We start from the raw sequence: 24,778 nt of genomic DNA, 5'->3' as shown, positions 1-24,778 counted from the left end.
TAAATTCAAAAAAAGATACTGAAGGTGAAGAAAAAGTGATCTCTAACAATGTTTACGTGGCTCATCAGTAAAAAATCTGTGGTTTAGCTGCACTAGTGTTTTGGGGATTTTTGTGTGTAAATAAATTCCATTTGAAGGGGTAAGGGTTAGTTTTAATCATCTCATAGAAACACCAGGAAGAGGCAAGAAATCAGCATATTGAAGAACAGTGAAGAAACTATCAGGAAGATTGACCAGTAAGAACCTTCTCTGGGAATTAGAGGTGAATTTAAATCAAACTTAGTTCTTTCAAAGATGTTCTGAGCTAGTTTTCCAGTTGCATATATTTTTTTAGGTCAATACTCCAGTGTAGGTTGAATTGCTTTGGCCAGATGTGTGTTCAGGAAAAGTGAGTGGAGCTTTCATGGAAATTACAGGTGAAAGAAAGAGACCTTTTTATTTTGTGAATATAAGAATACCAAAGCTGGTAAATCCAATCAACAAATAAAGTTAGACTCGATGCCATATTCCATTATAACTTGTTTAGAGGAAAATTTCTGAACTAAAAGAAAAATAATGGTAACTACTAGCTTGCTCAAAGAATTTCATGTTACTTCCAGCATGAAATTTAAATCAACTTTTCTTTAGCAAGATTCTGAATTCCATGTGCATAATGTTTTTTGCATGAGATAAAATCAGTGCAAAAAATGGAATATCCTCATCAGCATAGGAAGCACGTGGAACTACCACATGATTCAAGATCAGTATGTGAAGAAACACCAGAACCAAATATTTAATCAGAATATCTGATTAGTTTAAACAGTGAATGATGAAACAACATGGGCACTCTGGGTCAGTCATGTCTGCAGCAGTTTGTGTAGGTGTTAAAATGAAACTGAAGCTACAAGGGACTCCACATATGACAGAAAGCTTTTACTGTGAAAATGAAACTCTTGAGAACTGAAGGGGTGATGGTAAGTCTTGACTAGCATAATGACCCATGAAATGTCATTGTATCAGAATTGGTGGGTCATTCAGATTCCTGGTAGTTTGTATGTGTAACTGTATTGGGTTTGCATGGCACGGTTTTGGTAGCGGGGGATGGGCTACAGGGGTGGCTTCTGTGAGAAGCTGCTAGAAGCTTCCCCTGTGTCCAACAGAGTCAGTCCAGCTGGCTCCAAGATGGCCACTGGCCAAAGCCGAGTCCATCAGTAGCGGTGGTAGTGCCTCTGGGATAACATATTCAAGAAGGGAAAAAAACCCGAAACCTGCATGATTGCAGCCGGAAAGAGGAATGAGAACATGAGAGCAACAACTCTGCAGACACCAGGGTCAGTGAAGGAGGGCAGGAGGTGCTCCAGGCGCCAGAGCAGAGCCCCTGCAGCCCGTGGGGCAGCCCATGGTGAGGCAGCTGTGCCCTGCACCCATGGAGGTCCATGGTGGAGCAGAGACCCCCCTGCAGCCCATGGAGGACCCCACTCCGGAGCAGAGGGATGCCTGAAGGAGGCTGTGATCCTGTGGGAAGTCCACACTGGAGCAGGCTCCTGGCAGGACCTGTGGAGAGAGAGAGGATCCCACGCTGGAGCAAAGAAAGAGTGTGAGGTAGAAGGAGGAACAGAGATGATGTGTGATGAACTGACTGCAGCCCCCATTCTGTGTCCCCTTGCACTGCTCAGGGAGAGGAGGTAGAGGGAAGTGGGGGTGAAGTTGAGCCCAGGAAAAAGGGAGGGGTGAGGGGAAGGTGTTTTAAGATTTGGTTTTATTTGTTATTAAGCTACTCTCATTTATTTGGTAATAAACTGTTTACCCCAAGTCAAGCCTGGTTTTGCCTGCAATCGTAATTAACTTTACCATCACAGCCAAAGACATCTCTCTGTCCTTGGATCTCTCTGTCCTGGGGATTGATGGAGTAGCTTTGGTGGGCACCTGGCATCCTCCACAGTAACGTTTCTTTCAAAGTTGGACAGTAAATGAGGAATTGCTTGTCTGTCTTCTTGGATGATATAGATTACTGATATATAGATTAGTGTGAGTGTAGGTTTTTGGTATGGTGAGATTGATGAGTTATCCACTGGCTCTGGGGAGCACAGAACTTGTTGGAACTGGAGAGGAATGGGGACTACTGTCTTTAAGACAACTTGCATTTACTATCAGAATCTGGTTGATGTCATGTGTTCTTACCTGTCAGGTTCAACAGCCAAATAAACAATTCAACTGCCTCATAAGAGACAGGTTTTTGACTGGGAAATTCTCAGGGAAAATCCAGTGTTTGTAGGGGAAATGTACACTACAACTTTATTAAGTGCGTGTCCAGACGCAATACTTTATGAAACTCTTAACACCTTGTTTTGTTTGTCCTAAAGTTGTGAGTTTATGTCAAGATCTCAACTTCATAATCCAGTCAAGCCCAAATAGATAAGCAGAGTCCTGTGGGTCACAATCTCATACCATCTGTGATTACATCATAATGAATCACATTTGTCTGATGTGTCAAGAACATTAGGCCCTCAAAGCTCATATTTTAGCTGCTTATTTTGGAGCTTTTAAAATGCATATAGACTAATAAAAAAAAAACCCAAACAAACAAACAAAAAAAACCCAAGCCAAATAACACTACTGGTAAATTAAAGAGAGGTGAATCCTCAGTTAGTGTCATTTGTTTTAGCTCAATAAAAGTGAGTGAAGATCTGATGGTTTATAGCAGTTGTGACTCCCACACAGTCCTTTTTTGAGAGGTCTTTTCTTTTAAGGATGAGTCTTTATATTACACGTTAAAGTTTCTCTGTAGTTTTTCAGTGGAGATATGCAACCTTCATGTGTAAAATGGTGAGACGATCGTGTTCTTTACAGTAAGTATTTGTTTATTAGAGATATTGCTCACTAAGATGTGTCCATTGGAAGAACTATTGGAGTTGATTGCCTTCTGAATCCTTTTTTGACAGTCCAGTTATATAAGCTATGTATAAGATATATATAGATATATAGATATATATAAATAAAACATACAGGTTAATACCAGTTTTGTTGATATTAATGCTGGTATTCAAATATGATAGTATTTAAATTCAGAGACTTATAAAACATAAGACAGAAAAATTGAAAGAATGGAATCAGTGGTATCAAAATATTTTCTGAGTCCTGTAAATTATAGGAAGCTGTTTTTGAAGCCAGTTTAATGTGGAAATCTTATGGAAGAATCATTGTTTTGTCTTATCCAATATTTCCAACAGTAGTTACATTATTCCAGATGAAAGTACAAAGCTCTTGGATTGCTGTGCTGCTTTGCGGATGAAAAACAGAAGTATTAGAAATATGGGAAAATCATCCGGTTTCCACCATTCTGAGTAGTAGAACCTTTTACTGAAGTATCTATTATGGGAAAAAACTTGACCTTACACTTATCTGCACTTGTAATTTCCTTGTATTTGTAATAGCTACTGAGAGCCCCAGCAATCTTTATGTTGTGTAAAAACATGCTACAACAGATGATTTGTACTCTATAGAGCTTAGAAATCTGAGTGAAGGAAAGGTGAGTAGGAGGTACAATACCTGAACAAACCAGGGAAGATGAAAATAGATCTAATCAAATGGTGAAAGGGGCCAGAGCACTTTTACAGCTGTAAACTAGCACACAGGTAGATTCTAAAACAATGTAAGTGTTCATTCTGTGCAATACAGGGCTGAAGGGCAAAGAAAGATGCATAGCAGAATGGATCCAGAACTATCCAGAAAATAGAGGGGTTTTATGAAGTTATGAAATGCTGGGGTTCCAACCCCAAGCCCCAAGTTAAGGTTGACATATGGGTGATTCCCACAGCCCTTCCCAAAGGGGGGGTGAGTTTGCCTTTAGGCTTCCCTCCAGGGTGCGGCCGGCCTTGCAGACAGAGCCATTGGGTAAATGACCCCAGGGGTCTGCATTCAGTAACCCAAGGCCAGGTGTCCCACTTGGGAATAACAGCTGGGACCCCTTGCAGGCAGGGGCAGTGTCTGTCTGTGAGGTGGATGCCCTGTGCAGAGTTCCCTGTTGGGGAAGGACCTCCTGCCTCCCTGGGACTGGGCTCCAGTCAGGTCTGGCTTTTGTAAACGTGGGCTGTGTAGAGATTCAGTATGTGGCTGCCTTGGTCTTATGTGTTTGGTTTGTTGACTTGGTTGTCTCCCATCCCTTCTATGGGAGACTGCATGTCACCATTTATTCCACCCATTGTTGGTTGTGTGGTGTTGTTGTTGGGGTCAGTGGGATTGATGTCGATTATGTATAATCTGATTGATTTGTTTGTACCCCCAGGGCTCACCCATGTACTGACCCTTTTGTATCAAATACAGTTTGGTTATTGGTTCATCTTTATGCTGGCTGTGTCCTTTATGCTAGGCCTGGTAATTGGCAAAACAAGTTAATATCTTCAGAGCTTTCTGCTTTGGAGAGATTTCCCAGATCTGAAGTAAAGAAAAATGTAGAGAATGTAGTGAAGAAAAATGCTTTTTTCCCCTCTTCCTTAGTCTGCACTTTCCCTTCTAGAACTGATGTTCTAGCCTAGATCAGTTAAGTCAAATAAAATTCAAGTTTTCTTCATGGAACATTTTGGAAAAAACATTTTTTTTCCCATATGTTTTCTGGAATTCAGTTATTTTTTATAGGCAAACTGTCAAACTGAAGTAAATAAACCAATCAGGTTTGACTAATTTCTGTTACATATTTTACTTTCACTAAGAATTTATACACACAGCTGCTTCTTCTTCATGAAATGCTTTATTTTTTTAAATACAAATGTCACTAAGAGATGTTATTTTTCTTCGACATTTTCATTAGATTATAGAAAAGTTATCCTTAGTTCATAAACAATATTTTTAAAAAAAGTTTAAGAATATTTTGTCTGTCTTAAATTGAAGATGTTACCAATTAATATAGGCCAAAATGCAAAAAAAATCCTCAAGTCTAAAATTAGTGCTGGAAAGAATGGGAAATGAGAAGGGAGAGATAAGATTACCTGGCAACTGTGTCCTGCTGTTGCCCAGATATCCCAAAGCATTTTAAGGTGAAGCTTATGCTATCACTGTGAAATACATGAGCAACTCTTGTGCTTCTCGCACAGGTTGGGAAACAAATAACAGACAGGCTGAGTAGCATACAGATATTGTTTGCTGTAGATAAGGAAAGAAGTTCAGTTTTCAGACGTCAGCTTTCCCTACTCCAGAGGATAGTAGTGTCATGTTGTGAAAAGGCTATTTCTATAGCTGGGGGATTGTCTTGCAGTTCAGAGGGTTTATTTGAATCCCTGCTCAGCCCCAGAAGGTATTTGTATCCTTGGGACAGCTTTTCCTTTTCCCTTGCATTGCTGTTTTCCCATCTGAAAGAGGTTGGTGGTAGGTTTCTACTTGACAGAATATTAGGATTTTAAAAAGCAAAACAAGACTGTTAATGATTGTTAAGTACTTGGGTATCAGAAAAATACATATACAAGAGAGGAGGAAGCAAGAAGAGACTTCTTCCTGGATGAACAATGGTCAAATCTGAGAGATCAATACAAGATTTGTACTTCATAACAGTTTTGTCTCAGTGAAAACAGAAATGTCAGGTCACTACTTGGCTCTCAGATGAAAACATACATTGAAATTGTAATAGGTTTCTTTACTATTTGTGGTTGAAAAAGAAGTATAGCAAGGAACGTTATCTAATTTCAGTCTAATAATGAAAATTGTCATCAGACAGCAGTGCTTACCAAAGAAAATGAAATGTCATCTCTGAAGGGACTGCATGCACGAGTCTGTCACAAGAAGTCCCAGGAGAGAGAGGGCTTTTATAACAACAAAATATGATGCTGGGTTTAAAAAATATCCATACAGTACTATACTTGCTAAATGGGGAAAAATAATCTCAGCTTGTATCATAACTGATACTTGACAAAAACCTATCTCTAAATGTTATTTTTTTCCTCATATACAATTAAATAAACTCAGTCTAAAATGAATGATACTTCGAATATCTGAAAAAATCCTCACTGCAAAGATGGTTGGGGTTTTTTCCTCTTTTTTTTGGGAGGGTGGGGTGTGACACATAAGGGGGGGAATTCCTTCTTTACTAAAGATGCATTAGTGCTGTTTGTGCTGCTGTGAGTCAGTAAAGGCCAAGATTGGTGCTGAAATAATGGCAAAGGAGAAAAAAACCTTCTAAAGCCTTGTTATTACAGTGTCTCACCAACGGCAATGAGAGCTTTGGGCATGGGTTCCCAGGGAGCTGATAGTTCCTGCTGAGAGCTGTTGCCTTTTCTCATACGCTGTGTTCTCAGTAGTGCTGCTCACAGGGCACTGGCTTCTAATTTGAGAGGCCAGTCCTGACAGTGGAATTGCTATATCCATTTTCTCCCTTTGAAACAAACTCTTGCATTTCTTCACTTTTTGCCTGAATCATCTGTCTCATTCAGGGCACACACCAAGAGAAAGCAGGGCTCCCTGGGTGCTGTGCAGCATCACAGCTTCTGTTCTGCTGAGGGAGTTGTTGGATGCAGCAGGCAAACAGCCACGCTGAGGAGCTGTGCTGAAAGAGCCAGAGGGAAGCTGTGGCGCTGGGGCTGTTCAACCACCTGGCACTGCAGCTGTGGAAGAGGATGCTATACAAGCACAGAGAAAGTTTTGCAGGCTGTAATTAATTCATTCTGGAAGCTATCACCAGCAAATTCGGGGTGGGGATAAACTGCTGAAAGTTATGCTCGGGGAAACTAGAAAGGGAGTAGGGTGAGAGATACAAAAGGGGGAAGACAAGATTTTTTCAGCCATCTGAATATCCATGTCCCTGGAAAGCTTACATTCTGTATATCCCTGGTTAGGAATATATATGTTTGCTGAGTTGTTTGGATTGCTCTCTGTTTTTAATTAAAGGATGATCCAAACTTTATTAAAACTTAAGTTACTGCAGGTCAAAGACATTATTTGGCATGGAAGAAACTACATTGCCACGATGGGGAAAACATATTGGAGAGCTAGATTCACAGTTGCTTGTCATTACTATGGGGTGGTTTTTTTGATGCAAATATAAAAGCAGGTCTAGAAATTGATTTTGAATTGAAGGGAGAAAATTCTTCTTGTAATGGTAAAATTCTTGATGAGGTGACCTCAAAGCATTTTGTAAAAAGTCATTGTTAAATGTTCCAAAAGATTTTCTTTATTTTTAAAAAATGAAACTTGTTCTTAGTTATAGTTAGGTCTCCTAAAGATTAAAAAAAAAAAAAATCTTCTACTTAAAGAAAAATAACAGACTTACCATTGAAGCTTGAAAAGTGAATACATTTCTATCCACAAAGCTAAACTGTTTTTTGTTTTCTTGCACTCGTCTTCTATCCCTTCTGCCTTCTTTCCTCTTTCTTCTTTGACAGTCTTCAAGGGAAAGGGAGAGGAGAAAAATAGGGGAATTTTTAGCTTTCATATTTTAAAGTAGATTTCAACATATGCCAGTCTACTGTTTACCAAAAAGCTATTGTAATTAACTTCTCCATGTCCTTCCAAGGTTTTACAGTAGGGGAGCTGAGGGATGTAGGGGTTTGCATTGGGAATGTAATGCAGAATAAGTAGGTCTCAAGGTTTCTTACATGCCAGTCTCATAATACTTAAAATATATTCAAATAATCTTTCTGATCAACCTGAAGCTTTAAAATCAGCTTCTTTCCTTTTCAGTCATTCTCATAGGCATCCATATTTCTCTTCCGTGCCAATCCACAGCTTGTTACCCAAAAAAAAAAAAAAAAAAGATTGTCAAGCTTTGTACATAAAAGATTCAGATTGCTTGAATTTTATACAAGATCCCTAAAGTGATGACATGAAAAGGCAGATTACAGTTCAGAAAAGGGGCCCAACATCTTCCTTTCCAGAAAAGGGGACTGACCAAGTCTACCAAGCAAGGGAAGGAGGAGAAATTGGATGAATCTGCAAGAAAAGCATAGGGCTGACTGCCTCTCAGTGCTTCCATATCATAAATTTGAAGTTAAATAAAGCAAAAGAAAGACAGAACCCAAGTGATCCTTCTCTCCACTGTCTTTTTGAGAGTTACCCGATGGCAGCATTTATGGACAGCAGCTGTTTATAGGTGCTCTATACCAGTAACATTTGTATATCATTCCACAAAGACATGTCAGAGTATTTATAATACCTGTAATATGCCTTTTTGCTGACCTTTCTCAGTCTGGTTTGGTATTTATCATGGAAAAATTTTCTGAAATAATTGATATATTTGGATATTGTTTGTGTAACCGGACTAGGAGAAGATGTCACGTTGTTTGCAGGACAGGAGCAAAGGGAGAATAGTGGATTTTCATGGTACAAGTAATGTGCTATTTAAACTCATTCCTGCAAGAGGAGTGTAGACATGTTAGAGCACTTTTTTAGTGCCAGATTAAACAAGCTCTCTAGGGATGGCTACTGATAACTGGAAATAGGATGGTCTTCTAACCTAATATCAAGGAAGGCAACTGTGTATATATGTTGTCAGAGCTAGACTAGGATATCAAACTGATGTGTTACGCTGTACATTTGGTGTCCACCACAAGTTTAAAAAGGAAAAGGTGGCCTTCCCACACTGCACAATTATATTACCTGGGAGTGCCATGCAGAGCTAGATGATGAGTTTTCAGTCATGGCAGGTAGTTGGATGTACCTATACAGTAATCCCTCAGGTAATATCAGTTGTGTCCCATGTCACCCATCTCAGCATTGCCTCTGCCACTAAAAGGCACAACAGACACTTCAGCTGCTCCAGTTGTGTCCCTCTGAGACTGGAGGAAGTAAAAGTCCAAGTCACTATCTCAGAAGTGATACAGGCTTCTTCAGATTAATTTCTATGTTATCTTTGTCTTTTAATGTGATTCATGACTGTTTGTTTTTGTCCCCAGTTGTTCAGTTCAGTGGAGTTTGGCAGAAGATGGCTGCTTCTTCATGAGGGAGTTGCACCAAACAGGTTCTACTGGTAAGAGCAAAAACCTCTTCCTCGGTTCCGAGACACAGTTTCCCCATATGCGGAGATGTTGAAAAAGGGGCTTGAGGGCAATGTGACGGAATGCAATCTGCACTGCTGATTTGTTGAGATTAATTTAGAACTGGTAGGAAAGGGGCATTATGCCTCCTGTTATGTGTTTATACAGCACTTGAAAATGGGGTCTTTGATCTAAAGATGATGCAACACTGATATATACTGAATAGCCTGAAGAAAGCATTGATTTGGGAGGGGAGAGTCCTGCAATTTCCTGTGAACATTTTGAGTTGGAATGTAACTGTTCAGCATAAGCTTGTTTGCTTTTGCACTAAATTCAAAAAAGATATTAATCTTGTCCTGCTACCAGTAAGGGCCAAAGAGTGAAGTCTTGGAGTCTTTGAGGATACTAGCATTTCTGCCATGGGTAACAATCAACATCCTCCAGTGGCTGGTGTTATGCTTTTAACTGCTGCTAGACATACTTCAGTCCTTGAAAGTGAGCAAATTAATGACCACTGAACCAGGCACACACAGTTCTTCATTATGAGCTTAAATCACTCTGCAGTATTGCTTCTAAGCAGCACTGCAAGATTTTCAGTCAGATTTCAGGCTGTATGTATCAGCCATGTGTAAGTTCCTCTTGCTGAATCTTTGAATGTCAGTCAATTACAGCAATGGCAAAATATTTGCAAGTTTGATGCCAAAGTTACCTTAAAGAAGTATCATGGCTCTTTGTCACTGATGCAAGCTTAACAATTTGCTGCATTAACTTATGCTATAACATTCATATCTAAATTCACTTAGGGCCATAACCGACGTGGTTTTGATAGAATCTTAACATCTCAACAATTTTTAATATATGGGGTGTCCATAATGGATGATTTGATTTCTGATTCAAACACCTGTAGTGGCCACAACCACTGAAAAATAACCCCTGGATGTAGGTCCAAACTTTATTTTGCAGTTCTGCACCATTAGCAAATTTCTTTGTATTTTGAGTCTCATCTTCAGTCTTAGTCATCACAGGTTTACACAGCGACTCTGGTGTACTGATTCTTTTCTCCTGATTCTGATTGTAGGCAGTTATCTTTGCTTTTGCTTTTCATAGCAATGATTTGCAAATCTAGTGTAAAGCTCTGTAACCACGCTTGCAATAAAATACATATCTGAAACACCTCCATGCTGTCATACCATAGTAATTATTCTAGGAGCTGAACTAGATGATTAAAATGAGACCATTGTGGTAGCTTCTAAACTGTAAGTTTATGCCAAAACCACGGGTTTTGAACATGTCAAGGTTCAAGAGTGGTTCAGTCAAATATTTTCTTTTAATTTATAAAAGAAGTAAGAACTCTAGGTCAAATTTACTTCCAAAGTTGAATTTGTATTTGGTCTGCAAAGGATATACCAGAGATTTTGTTTGCTGCTCCTGCTTTTTAATCCTTTGTCAGAACCTGTGTTAGCTGAAGCTTTTGCAAACTAAATTCTATTTTTAACACAAACTTGGTTTTATCTGAGCATCTGTATAGACAGGCACATACATATTTATATCAGTCCTACTGCATTCCTACAGGACTCCTAACAGGGTTTCCAAATGTCAACTGCAAACACAGCCCCACAAATCTCTTGTTTTTTCTGGGCTAATAAAAGCATAAAGTCCTAGAAATCTGGGGACACAGTCTTTGAGATATCCAACAAAGTTGTACTCACTGGAGAGGGTCAGGGATCTCAAAGGAATGACCCTGTACCTGGATCCCTGTCTCCTGTACTGCACTCCAAACCTTTTGAAGTTTCCCATCATTACTTAAGAGTAGTGTTGTATTGTGAATTGAGCTGATAGATGTCCACAATAAGAATAATAATGAAAAAGATAATTTTTCCTTTCCATGGAGCTCAAACTTTGAAGGCCTATTAGAACCTAACAAATAAGAGAACTTAGACTTGGAGCTTCAAAGGCAAAGAGTAAGTTGAAAAGATGAAAAGATGTTCCAACCACCTTCTAATTCCCTACAGCCATAAACAAAACATGAAACTGTAAGCCTGTATTTTCACCTTGAACAAAATGTCCCTTGCATAACACACCTTGGTATAAGCCTAGACCATACTTCTGCTTTCAAAGGTAAAAATAATAGAACTCGTGGAGACAGCGTTGCATCTCATTCTAGCTTATTTATTATGATCATCATGACCTTGGAAAAGGTTAGCTGCAATTACGTGGACACTGGCTGTCCTCAAAACCATCCATAGTAGAAAACATGTGCACCACAGAGAGCAACACTAGGCTTTCCTATGCATTTCCATTTCTGTGCAGCCAAATACCTGATGACAAAATAGGCACTCAAGTGCTGAATCCGAAGGGCACGTCCAGAGTGTGGCCACTGCTGACTCCCCATGTGAGAAAAGCAAGAGGGAATTGGGATATAAGAGGATGTAGATGTACAGTTGAAATCCAAACTTCTACAGCAACATCTCTATAGCCAGTGCTGATATGAGTTCAATAGAGCCTTGCTCAGTGCCCTGTAGTTTCTTTGGGTTTTTTTGAAAAAAATATTATACATTTTGGAGTCGAAATATGCAGAGTCTAATCAACCTGAAAAATCAGAAGACTCTCTTCCAAATATTCTTAAGAGCAGAAATGAATAGTGAAATGAAAAGTGAAGAAAAAAGTCCTGAAGTCACCATTTTCCATGGAAAACAGACGTGGTGATAGTCTCTCCTGTTCTTGGTGCTTTCTCTAAATCAAATGATTTTGAAGGGAACAACCAGGACACAGCTGTATTGTGCAGAGAATGAAGACTATAATATTTGTGGAGAATGAGGACCGTATTCTGGTACCTAAGGAAGGCTGAGGACTTGCTTTAATACAAACTGCTTCTAGGACTATCTAAACCGGGACTTTTCAGGAAGACACTTGAGACAGATCAGGAAGACACAAAGCAAAACCTTTGACATCAGGCCTTTCTGAGGCTTCATTTACTTAATGCTGCTTCTTTTGTCAGGAAAGGAACATCTGGAAGCCTTTAAAGACATTTAAATGGATTCAAATGGTTGGTGAAAGCAAAGATCAGAAAAAAAAAACCAGTAAAAAGATTTTCCTGATGGCTCACTAATATTTTACTTGTCATTTTACTCTGTCATGTGTTCTTGTAAATAGTTTGTGGGTCACTCGTAAGTCTTGTGACTAACAGCACTGAGCTTGCTAGTTTTAGTCTTGAGAAGGCTCTGCCTGCAAATGCTGTCAGAGAAGCTGTAGTGTCTTTTACAGCTGCAGTTCTTATATCTGTTTCCAAGAGAATTTTCTTTTTTATTTGCTTATTTTTGGCTGCTCTGTGCAACACCCCCTCCTACTACCACCTCAGAGAAATTTAAACCCCTGAAGAACATTAAAGCAATCTGCTGATGCCTACTGCATAAGTCTAAGAAAACAGTGTGTAGACACAATTCAGCTCCTTGTAGTTCATATGTATTTTGTATTCTTGTACCCTCTGTTTCATTAAGACAAGTCATTAACATGAAAATAGAATCTTTGTTTATTCAGAGCTCCTCTGTTCCCAATTTTCATTCTTCCACCTGCAGCTCTAAGTGATGCCCTGACATCTACACTTGTGATGAAAGAGATTGTAATGTTACTCTATGGAGGAAGATATCAGATGGGGTATGAGCAGATAAAACCTTTAAAATAAGAGGTGACTGGCATTTTCTTATCTTAAAAAAACCAACCAAACAAAAAACAAACAAACCAACCAAACCACAAAAGGAAGAAAATGGGATCTGTAGTTCTCTACCTCATTAAAAGGTTGTAAGGACATATTTGTGCTGGGCAGGCTTTAGTGTAAAGCTGTCACCTCTAATAACTGCTATAATTCAGGCATTTTATGACATATCTGTTTGCATAATCTAGGTATGTGACGTGGTATACTGAGGAAAGCATAATCCACTCAGAGAATTAACTGTGTGTTATGTGTCTGATGGAAGCATAAAAGGATCCACTTTGCATACAGCCCCAAGGCACGGCAGTTCTGTACTGTATCAACACTATTCTTTTGTTTTTTATTATTCTTTGGCAGGTTCTTGAGATTTTGCTGTTAAATGTACTGTGACAGAAAAATGCATGACAGTTATCAAGGTGCTTAGTAATTCTGGAACTATGTTCTGTAAAAATACCCTAATTACTAGGAAGGACTATTCTAAGAAATACTAGTTTAGCACTGTAATGCAGAAACAGCAAGTTAATATACATGCATTATTGCTGATAGCACAGTGTTTACTACGGTAGTTGGTGTTAGGGGAAGAGAATGCAGTAGATGCTGGTTAGAAGAGTTGGATAAATGCTTTATCTAAATACTTCTGAGTTTATTTTTGTGATACTTGGTGATTTTCTATTCCTATGGTGGCACTTTTCTGGCAGAGATGCTGGTTTGTAGTGAATACAAATGTGAACACAGTTGGCAAATCAGTCATATTGGGAATTACTTTTTTTTCTTGCTTATTAAAGTGGTCCAGTCATCCAGTCAAAGTTCAATACTGATACCTTGTGACTTGCAAACCGAAACATTCATGACCAGTAGTTGCAAAAAAAACTAGTCAAAGTGCATATAGTTCAATATGGCCAATATATATATATGCAGAAAATGCTCATTAAAAGCTAATTTTTTATTCTGGTCCTCAGATCAAGTCATGCCTTCAATGTGAAATTATTTTCTGAAAGTCAGTAAGTCAAGCTATCACAATTAGAGCTGGCCCTAAAAAAACAAAAATCAAAGGTTAAAAAGTTCATTAAAATGTCTACAAAATGTAATGTTTTTAAATCAAAATGAAACATTTTCTGAAAAGATTTTCAGCTAATTCTATTTATAACCTAACCTTGAAAAGCTTAGGGGAGAAAAAATGAATTAAAGCCAAATAATAAAATGGTCTTAAAAACTAGCGTAAAATGAACAATAGAAAAACCTGGCTAGTAAATTATATCATCAAGTTATAATCATTAACTGTATCAGTGCTATTGATTTTTTTTCCCATTTATTTGAGTATTACACCCAGACATTCAAGTAGAAGAAATACAAAATAAATACCACTCCACACTTGAAGATCAGAGCACTTTAATTATGAGAGGGCTAGAACACATCTCCTGTGAAGACAGACTGGGAGAGTTGAGGTTGTTCAGCCTGGAGAATAGAAGGCTCCAGGGAAACCTTAATGTGGCCTTTGAATATTTCAACAGGGAGTTTACAAGAATAATGGAGAGACTCTACTGGTGCAGGGACTGTAGTCATAGGATGAGGGGTCACATTTTTAAAATTAAAGAGGATAGATTTGTATTAGATATAAGGAAGAAATTCTTTGCTATGAGGGTACCAAGACCCTTGCCTAGGTAAGTTGTGAATGTCCCATCCCTGAAAGTGTTCAAGGTCAGGATGGATTGAGCTTTGAACAACCAGATGTAGTGAAAGTTCTCCCTTCCCATGGCAGGGGATTGGTTTGGAATAGATTATCTGTAAAACTCCATTCCACCCCAAACCATTCTGCGATTCTAAGATGACTAGCTTAATTAGACAAAAAATAAAATTGAGGGCTTTCATGCACCTCAGGTGTAACAGGCTGATTAGAAGTAAAACCATATCATAGTATATCTCATTCCTGGTAGAGTCATGTGTCCATGATGATAATGATTCCCTGAAGAAATTACAGAAGATATGTCAGTTTGGTAAGAGATGTTGCTATGTTTCCACCTTGTCTTGTTTTTTTTCTGAGTATGAGAAGGAGAGAAGATGGATGCAAACATGGTAACAAAGCAGCCAACCATCCTTTCCCCTCAAACAGTACAAAAGTATGCACACACACTGGAAGAGAGAAAAAGATAAACTGGTAAGCAGCTGGGAGGACAGATGAGTAGATACAGCTATATCTGTGTTTCTTTTATGAGCAATGACAAAGAAAGTTAATCTTCAGAGCAGAATTATAGAGTATATATCTTTTCCCGATGAGGCTAGAGACTGTATTTTAAAAGCTCTGACTGTGTTCATTGGAGCAGCTGAAAGAGCTGAAAATCAAGGGGAAAAAAGTGTCAAAGCCCTGTTAAAAACTTCATTATATTCAAGCAGTTGGAGAAAGCTGGGCAAACTGTCCCAGTGTTCTTGTCAGATCTTGGCTTGGTGAGATTTGCACGCCCACCCAGGTGGGCTGAGGCAATCTAAATGGCGTGGTATCTGGGCTGTTTACAAATGGTGCTGTGTATTGCTGAACAAGACCTTTTAATCACTGCAGGGCAACTGCTGGAGTCTAATAGGGAAGATGCCAATCAAAGGGCATTGTGACAGCCTGTCCATAAAATTATCCGCTTGATCTAACACAGAAGCCATACCTAATGAGTTGAAGTGTACTACAAATTTAATTAAAAATACGTGTATTTCATAGCTTAAATATGGTGGAGATGTGTATGTGCCAGAGGGGCACATCCCAGAGGGAACAATGACAGTTTTCAGGAGATCTGAATTAAGCAACTGATGGGGAATAGCAAGAGTAATGAATTTTGCTTGATTTCCTTTTTTTTTTTTTTTTTTTTTCCCTTTTTTTCCCTGAATTGAACACCACACTTTTGCTTCTAGTTGAAGTTTGGCTTTGGGATAAAGTCCGACTGAAGGTTCAAGCCTCTGTAACACAGGCTGCTATTACCTTAGTAATATTTTAAGGCAACTTCATGACTGCCAGCCTAAGGATACAGATGGGCTGCCAGCAAACAACACTGCCAGGGATCACAGTGAAGGGCAAATCTGCAACCATGCCTTTCCTTGGCCCTTACCATGCTGCTACTGCTGACATTAGTGATGGTAACACATATCTTGTCACCATTCAGTGCCCCTGACATTTACCATTCTCTCACCAGAAAGGTCAGTGTTACATCCTGCCCAGCCAGAATACAAGGAAGCATACTCTCAGTTGGTGGAGTTTACTGAAAATCCCACTGGCTTTTCAACAGATTTAGTGAAAACCTCTGCTTACAGTTCTCAGACAGCTGGACTCTGATGTAACTCTATCTTTTTGGTACAGATGAAGGCTGAAATCTCTCAGATTTATCTTGGGAATTAGAATTTTATTCCTGTCTCACTTCCAGAGATACAAACTTGCCAGCCCCATGTCAGTCAGCAAGGACGGAAAAAAGTCATGCAGCATCCTCTTCCTGTTGCTGTTAAAAGATCGTTTAGACTATTTGGATTTATAATTAGTTTTAATTCTTAATAAACTGGGATCAGAAATGCATATCTTTCTTCCCTGGATAATGCTGAGAAAATTGTCCAGAGTCACACAGCAGAGGTCGATAGCCCTCTGGTCCTCTGAGTCTGTAATAAGCAGATCCTCTGGTCTCAGCAGTCTCTTGAGAGAACTTGTTACTCATAATCAAATCAAGATTTGTCAGAGAAAAAAAATATAACTCCTCAGTCCCAAACCCTTAGTTTGGCAGAGTTCTTCCATGTGTGAGAGAAAAAGTGTTCTCAACCTTATTTGATTATCACGAGAATTCTAAAGATGGGGGTAAAGTAGTAACTTGAATGTTCTCCTAAAATTTGTAACTGAATAGAATCTTGACCATTTACATGACTCTGTTCCCTTCCTCCCCTTAGAGTCTTGTCCTCCAGCTGTGAATAGGGAGAAGAGGTATATTTACCTGAATAAAGCTTTTGGGACTGAGAGGCCCCAGTCTGATTGATGCATGGATTAATGTGGTTTTGTTTTCCTGAGTCAACTGACTTATTTTTAAAAATCATCCAGAGATACTTTATAAATTAGTACAGACTCCCAGGAGCTTCATCTTCTCTCCCATTATCCACTTCCCTCTGTTAAAGATCTGCAGAAGTAGGCAGACATCCATATACCTGGTTCAAAAACCTGATTTGGGGCTTAGTAGCAGAAGCCTGCAGGGCTACACAGGACCCTGGAACATGCCGGTTTTTCGGTGGGCATTGAACTAAGCAGCTGATTTCTCTGTACGCACCTATAAAGGGGAGCTGTTGAAAGGTGAGGCAGTTACATAGTAGTTAACTGTGAATTTGTCTAGATATGTGTCAGGAAGGTTTCACTGCTGTTTTCTGTGGTATGTTTAATGAGCAGCATACTGTGTTACCAGAGTCAACTTTCCACTTTTGCTGTAAATGGCTTCCTGGCCTCCTCTGGAGCACACTGACTGGGCTACAGCACTACAAGACACCAGAAACATGTGTCTTAACACAGTGGGAAACCATGATCATATTAGACTGTACCAGCAGAGAAGCAGTAAATCAGGTAGATTTGGTCCATTATATTAGGGAGCTGAGTTCAGAGGCTATAATTAGGGGGTACCTTCGTCCTTTCCCTTCAAACCAGTGTGATGTCTTAAGTTTCCTGCAATATACGAAAAAGAGATGTAGAACAGGAGGGCTACCTTCAAATCAGGATATAATCCTAGTAACTGGATTTTATCCACTTAATTTAGATCCTCATGTTAAGACATTCCTCTGACGCAGCGTTACCAGAAATGGACTCCTACCTCCCAGAGAATTCACATCCACTTATTTCAGAGTTTTAGCCAAGTTTCGTCTCTGGAGCTTGCCACAAAGACATGTAGTGTTACTGCAGCAGGATAGAAGGCTTAGTTTGATACTCTCCTCGAAGCTGTGGGGTATGTGGACATCATGGGGTTGAAGGTTGTGGATAATCCTGCTCTAGGGTTATAAATGATGGTAAGAGTAGAAGTGATTCCCCATGGCCTGGAAATCACACCACGACTCCCATTTACCTACTCATCTATTTCAGTGTTAGCAGCAACAGCCACCTGCTTTTCTGTCTCAGTGTTGTGACGTGGCACAAGTAGGAACTTTACTCATTGAACTACTATTTTTTATCAGTTCTAGAGAAAACGTGACAAACTGAGTAACGCATACCATAGGATAGATGTGGCCCAGTGGCTGCCAGTTAAATTGCACAAAATTATATCATCTAATTAGACAATGTGGGAAAGAATAGTGCAGAGATGTAGTAGGGAAAATCTAATTAGATTATTGTCAAGGGAGATTTATGGGCCAGATATAAAGAAATGAAGTGCTGATTTATGACTGGAATCTGGCCCTTTGTTTCTAAAACATGACAGGACAATATGGCTAAGAGATGGTAAAGCTAAAAAGCAATCTTTAAATTATGTTTCAGAAATAGTAAAATAGGTAACATTTCACATAAAAGGGACAGAACTAAAGAAACTATAAGAATTCCATCCCCCACTAAGCTCCCTGGGGTGGTAGATTCACTGACCTCTGCAAGTAAAAAAGAACAGAGAGTATCTACTAAGTCCTCATGGAGTCAACGTAGTAGTAAAAGAAAAAGGAGCCTAAAAAGAAAAAGGACTCAGGCTCTATTTTTGTCTCTGCCACATAACAACTCTGTGATCTTGGTCAAATCAGTGAGGTCCCTGTGCTCTTGACTAATCAGTGGAGTTTATCTATGAAGCTGAGAACAGAAATTTTCCTCATCCCCTATTTCTAACTTGGCCTGCTGGTCTTGTACTTTTCCATAGGTCTTGAACAAATCAGTAGCATGCAGGGAAGGTTACTTAAAGGTTGATTATTAAGTACTTTCATATCTTTGGACAAAAAGCTCCCTGTTCAGTGCTGCATGTTACTATTTTTATGAAGGGCAATTAGGATTTAGAGTGTTACAGAAGCATCAGTGGAACCAAAAAAATTGTGCTACTGAGGACTCCATGTGAACGTCATTCACTGTTGTTATTTTCATTCTGTCCTTTATAAACAAAACAAAAATCTGCCATTCACTAAGTTGGAATAAGCTGTCAGTTTTTTAACATGAAGTGGCAGGATGTGTCCCAGAGGCAGTGGGGGAGCTGGTTTTGCATTGGCAAGATTTACGATAAGGGATTCGCATGAGTGCTGAGGCTAAAGGAAGATAAATCCCCAAAGGCAAATTCTACCAATAATTGAATTACAAAGCCATTATCATGTGCTGAACAGAGCAACTTTATAGCTCTATTGTGACAAGATAAAGCTTGTTAGAATATTTATGTTCATAGGACAACTATGGCATAAGGATCTGTGAGAGTATGTTCACTCTTCTACCTGTCTGTTGCAGCTAATTGCTCTTTCTGTGTAATGCAGTATATGTGGAGATGGAGGTGTGCTCAAATTGGGGCTGGAAGGAAGGAATGCTGAAGGTCAGGAGACATCTCAGAATAAATAACACGTTAAGCACAAAGTCATCCGCAGAATGAAACTAGAGTCTAGTGTCTAGAAAAATAATCAGGACAGGTAGTGGGAAGGAGAAGAGAGAGCGCAGAGGCAAATGAACATTTTTGATGATGAGGGGTCAAACTGGATTTTCCAAGCGATGTGTCACTTTTCTGTTTGGTATTGTATTGAAGCCACTTCTAACCTATTCTGAGTCAGTATTGATAAGCTCACAGTGGCCAGAACTCTGTCGATCTCATTCCACTCACCTTAGTAGAGTCATGCTGTTATCTGTCATTTATCTGTCATCCATTGCTACATGAAGAAATCATACCTGTTTCCCACCAAAAGGAGGTGAAGGTTGATGGTAGGAGTCCTGATTCTGCACTTTTAAATTTCTTCTGAGATGTGGGAAAGCTGCATAACATCTCTATCACAATATAAAGAATGAACAACATTTGCACTAGTTCTGACTGTGAAAAGGGTATAGTAGTAGTATTTCTGTTCTTCCAGCCTTTTATTCTGGGCCAGGATTCTGTAAAATAGTGTTGTTTTCTATTGCTTATCTTAAGACCTTTGATCTTGGCTGCTGTGAGCATGTGTGACACAATGAATACATATGAAATGTTTGCCATCAAGTTTCTTGTGCATTTAGTCCTAGATACAGCTTTACTGTGTCTGAAGTCAAGTATCCAAACCCAAAGGCACCCAAAGCTACTTTCCAGAATGCACAAACCCTCGAGATGGAGCCTTTATTGTCTGGTGCTTCAAGTTCTTTGTTTATGGAAAATGGTAGTTTGAAATTAAGTACACCAAGTGGAAGCTTTTGCTATCTTCACAATGATGCCTTTTTGCAGTTCTGAGTGGTCTGACTGCCTTGCAAGCCTCGTCAGTTCCCAGCATCCATAAACAATTGCTTTTGCCCCCAGAAGTGAAAAAAGATAGAAGAGGTGGAAACCCCCGGATAACAGGGTCTCTGTTGAATTTCCTTGGCTCAGAAGTGCTGACAGGCCAAGGAAGCCAAGGTTTTAGAAATGTTTCAGACAGAGGGATGACAAGGGGTTGGTCACTACAGAAATATGCCAACTAGCATTTGCTGTGCAATGGGTAGTGCCAGGCTGCTTTTGTTTAGTTCAGCCTAGTTCTAAACCAGAGGATGATTCAGGGTCTTTTCCCTGTGCTGCTTCGCACGGTGGATGTAGAATCTGCATTCAGAGCAATTGCTGCGCCCAGTCAGTGATATCGATTTGTGAAGCTCTCAAGTGCAGATGACTGCTTAGCAGGCTTGATGATGATTAAAATTTTAGGAAGCAACTTTGTAATAGGACTATGGGGGTCCTACATTTTTCATAATGTGAGCATCTTCTGCTTAGTCAGTGGTGTCACTGCCTTGGACTCCCCTTTGCTTTTTTTAAATCCTCATTTTCCCCAAAGGTTGTTTTTTTTCTCTTTCTCTTATTTCAAAACATTTAGACAATTATACCAACAAAATATAGAAAGCTAATTGCAAAAACACAATAGGCACCGTTCAGCAGAAAGTGTTGCAAGCATATCCCTGATGTACTGAAATTTCAGGAAAGCCTGACATTAAAGGGATGGACAAAGGGCATTCTGGCATTTTTACTGTAAAGTGAAAACATAGACAGTGGCAATAAGGAAAGTTTATGGATATATGAGTGATTGGTCTTTGAGAACAGATGCTGAAAGGGAAGAAAAAAATTGAGAAATACGAGAAGAAAGTGCTGCTGGAATAGCTAACAAAAGTTGCTCAGACTGGGGAATGATAAAATTTTGGACTGCTGTTTGTTTTTAGAGACATTTCTGAGAGAAATCAGTACCTGAGTGGGTCCCAGAGTGTTGTTCATCTGTACCTCTGTTCTTTGCATGGTGCTTGGTTAATAAGCTATTGAACACGCAGCACTTTTCCTTGTTTAGGTTATGAAGTGTACATTGACCAGGTTACGTTAACGTGCACAAAAAATAATGAAGTAGAGCAGGCAGTTGTATCAATGTAGAAACACTGAGTTTGAGGCTTTGGTGTTATCTTGGTCAAGTCCAGCATGTAGTTTCCTTCTTCCATGTATGAAGCTTGTATTTATTGATCATTCAAGTTTTGGTATAAGAGCCTTCAAATCTGATCATCAGTTAGCACTGGAATTTCTTTGTTATCCTTATTGGTTTGAGCTCAGAGGGCAACTGAGCACCACACAGCTGCTCACTCCCCCAGCCCTGAGAAGGTGGAAAGAAAAGACCCAGGAACTTCATCTAAGGACAAGGAGGGATGATCTCATCCTTTAAGGCACAGGCAAAAGACAGACTCATTAAGAAAAAAAAAAAAAAGATCATAAATTTAATACAGACACTAACAATGACAACAGTTAAGAGACAGAGTAGAACTGTGAGAAACTTTATCACATCTTGAAATCACCTTCTCCCATCCCATCCTTCTTCCCAGGCTCAGCTTTGCTCCCTGTATCTCTATCTCCTTCTCCCCAGCGGTGCAGGGGGCAGGGAGTGGTGGGGGTAGTCAGTCCTGCCACTTCTTCCATCTCTGGTGGGGGAACTCCTGGCATTCCTTCTCTGTTCCAGTGTAGTCCTCCTTTCACAGGAAACAGTCCTCCACAAAACAACTCTGACATGAGTCACTCCCACAGGTGTGTGGGTCACCCCTGCATGTTGCAGTCTTCCCAGTACCAAACTACAACAGCAGGGTCTTCTTCCCTTGGGGTCCCGGCCTTCTTCAGGTGCAGTCACCTGACTTGGCATGGGGCCCCCCACAGTCCACAACAGACACCCGTAAGCAGCCCGGCCGTCTCACCATGGGATACACAGGGGAGTCTGTTCCAGTGCACCTACCCCTTCTCCTTTCTTCCACTGACCTTGGTGTTTTCACAGATATTCTCCTCACAACTCCTCCCAGGTTCCCCTTCTTAAATATGTTATCATGGAGGTGCAGCTGATTGGCTTGGCCTTGGTGCAAAGGTGGGGTCTGACTTGGAGCCAGGGGAGCTTCAAGAAGCTTCTCACAGGGGGCGACCGCTGTAGCCCCCTCCCTTGCTACCAAAAAAATCCCTGCTGCTCAAACCAGGACAATCAGTTAGGTTTAATCATTTTGTTTCATACTGATGCCATGGGCTTAACGTTTTTAATTAATTCTCAGGCTTGTAGAAGTACATTGTCCTCCTCACCTTTTAAGGATGTTTCTACTTTCCCACAATCAAATGAAAAAGCCAAGAAAACAGACTAATATTGTAGCTGCATGCTTGATAGATCTGGTTGACATATTAAAAATTTAAGATTTCTAATGTGTGTTCCACAGTTCCTAACACCTTGTTTCCAGTAGATGCTTTGAGAACTGATTGTCCTATGCACGTAAAAGGATATGTCTGTCTTCCTACAGAGTGCATGTTCTCAGGTGCAGTGGAACCAAGGGCATGGCATTTATCTCCTGTATATGCTCACTATGATCAGTATTGCATTTCTGAATATTTCCTAGGCTTTTACACCCATATATTAAATAATAAAGCTATATAAAACATTACTCTCTCAGAGTTAAGGTGGCCCAGGACGTTATCTTTCTCCTTTACTTACAATCCATAGTTTATCACTATATTCATGTTTTTAAATGTAGGTAATAAATGTATTTAAAGTCTGTTGTATTACCTGATTTGGGACCTTTATGTGATCACATGTGGGTGTCTGTAGTGTAAGTGTCCACACATCTTATATTAAATGGAGAGAAACAACCCTTTCAAGGATTAAGTTTGTCTTGTCACAAAGTCATGTCTAACGCTATTCAGATGAGCCACAGTGTGAAAGTGCCTGTTTCTCCTCACTGCCTGCAAAGAGAGTTGAGTGTGATTTTCCTCAGAATTAAATATCTGTAGTGTATAACTAGGTAAGATGAATATTACTTGATGTGGCTTTTCAGGTGGTATGGAGGTATGCATAGAGAAATATGACAGGTCAGCCGTGGACGAAACAGCATGATACAAGAAAATGTGACATTAAAGAAGTTCTGGTCAGTAAGCTCTCAGCAGAATCCAGATGGGAGTGATATGTTTCTGGATGTCATCTATGTACAGCTAATATTGATTTGAGCAGATACGTGTTTGTATTTTGCCAGTCCTTTGCAACTGATTGGTCATGATATCATTGAATACTATGGGCCTGACTTTGACCTTGTGTTGTGTCACAAATAAATTAAGCCTTTTTTCTATCAGAGCAATGGAATGTGTATTTTCTAAGGCAAGAAGAAAGATCTAGCAGATATGAAGACCTGGATATTGTTCTTGCCTCTACCTCAGAATCCCGTTTGACTTTAGGAATTCCCTTAGATTCTATGGGCCTTAGTTTTTTATCTTTTTTTTTTTTTTTTTTTTTTTTTTTTTGAAAGGAAGCCCTTGAGTAGATGAATAATGTTTATCACCAGTCATGTTTCAGCCATCCTCATTCTGTAAATCCTTGGGACAATTGATGGCTTAATTCTGCCTTGAGCTGAAGCTTTTGCAGTCTCAATACTGGCTGTTGCAGTATGAGACTAAGTAATATACAGGTCACTACAGCTGTAGCCTTCTAACTTTCAGGGCTTGGTGAGTCCAGATATTTATATGCTGCTCTTAAGGTGTTTAAGAGTTTGATGTAAATTATGGCTGGTATCATCCGTGAAGACAATGGTGGCAATCGTGTCCCATCCATCAGTGAGATGACTCATTCTGAATTAGCTGCCTTTGCCTGAGAAGATGCAGTAGAGGTGTTTCTTGGGGTCAAAATAGCACTGTGAGGAGGAAATGCACAAAGCACCTGATTCACAGGCTTTAACTAGGGCAACAAGTTCTTTGCTGGGTGAATACCATTGTTGCATGTCTCTGAAGAGACAAAGTGTTCAAATCCGTGAAATATAATCCTTGTTTCTTTGGAGGCTTCACATCTCCATGGGGCTGTGTGAGGTCAGGAGGAGGAATACACTGACAAAGCTGTGCTGTCTTCTGCAATAGTCCAGTTCCAGGTGTGCTTGACTGCTTGTATAAACGAGAATAAAAAAGAGATATGACAAATTACAAGCTTAGCCCTTCTTCAGTTTTTTAGAGCTATTTGTCACTGGCATCTATCTGTCTTGAGCTGAAGTTTTAACAAGAAAGCCCAGCATTTTGGCCCTAAATCTGCTGATGATAGCAGGTAAAGGAAAAATGCTCTAGCAAGAAACCCCCTCCCCAGCTGGGGTCAATTGTCAGGAAGCAGAGATTTTAAATGGAAGTTGAATGTTTAGGAAAAAAAGGCCTTGCCATAAATGTTATTAAAAATGTGGAAGAGGTGAAAGCAGTGCTGGCTTGGAGTCTTTTCTAAAACTTCCAGTCCTCAGCAAAGGAGAACAAAAAAATACTAACCTTTTCTAGCTAGTAAATTGTTACAGATTTTGTCAAGCAAAACTAAGGATTAATCAGGACACAAATACTCTTGTTATTGTTAACATTTTTATAATGGTTATTAGTTAATGTGCATGATGATTAAGGGCTGGAGTTCCCTCTGATTGCAGTCAGTGGGAACTGAATTAAGGTCTAAATCACTGTTTGAACTTCACTTTAGATTTCCTGAAAAATAATGAGGCTTTGAACAGAACAGCATCTAATTTGTCTAT

General features: G+C 39.6%; 1 protein-coding gene across 1 annotated transcript in view; it reads left to right on the top strand.

Moving 5' to 3' along the window:
• Nucleotides 1-24,778, top strand: part of LOC113481689 (VPS10 domain-containing receptor SorCS1-like) — a 181,089-nt gene that overhangs the window by 61,900 nt on the left and 94,411 nt on the right. Inside the window, exon 5 of the mRNA XM_026851517.1 lies at nucleotides 8,856-8,929. Coding sequence (XP_026707318.1) covers nucleotides 8,856-8,929 — 74 coding nt within the window. The remainder of the gene's footprint in view (nucleotides 1-8,855; nucleotides 8,930-24,778) is intronic.

The sequence above is a fragment of the Athene cunicularia genome, assembly GCF_003259725.1.
Source record: "Athene cunicularia isolate RWA chromosome 6 unlocalized genomic scaffold, athCun1 chr6_part1, whole genome shotgun sequence".
Classification (NCBI taxonomy): Eukaryota; Metazoa; Chordata; class Aves; order Strigiformes; family Strigidae; genus Athene; species Athene cunicularia.
This window is presented reverse-complemented; position numbering and strand designations above follow the sequence as displayed.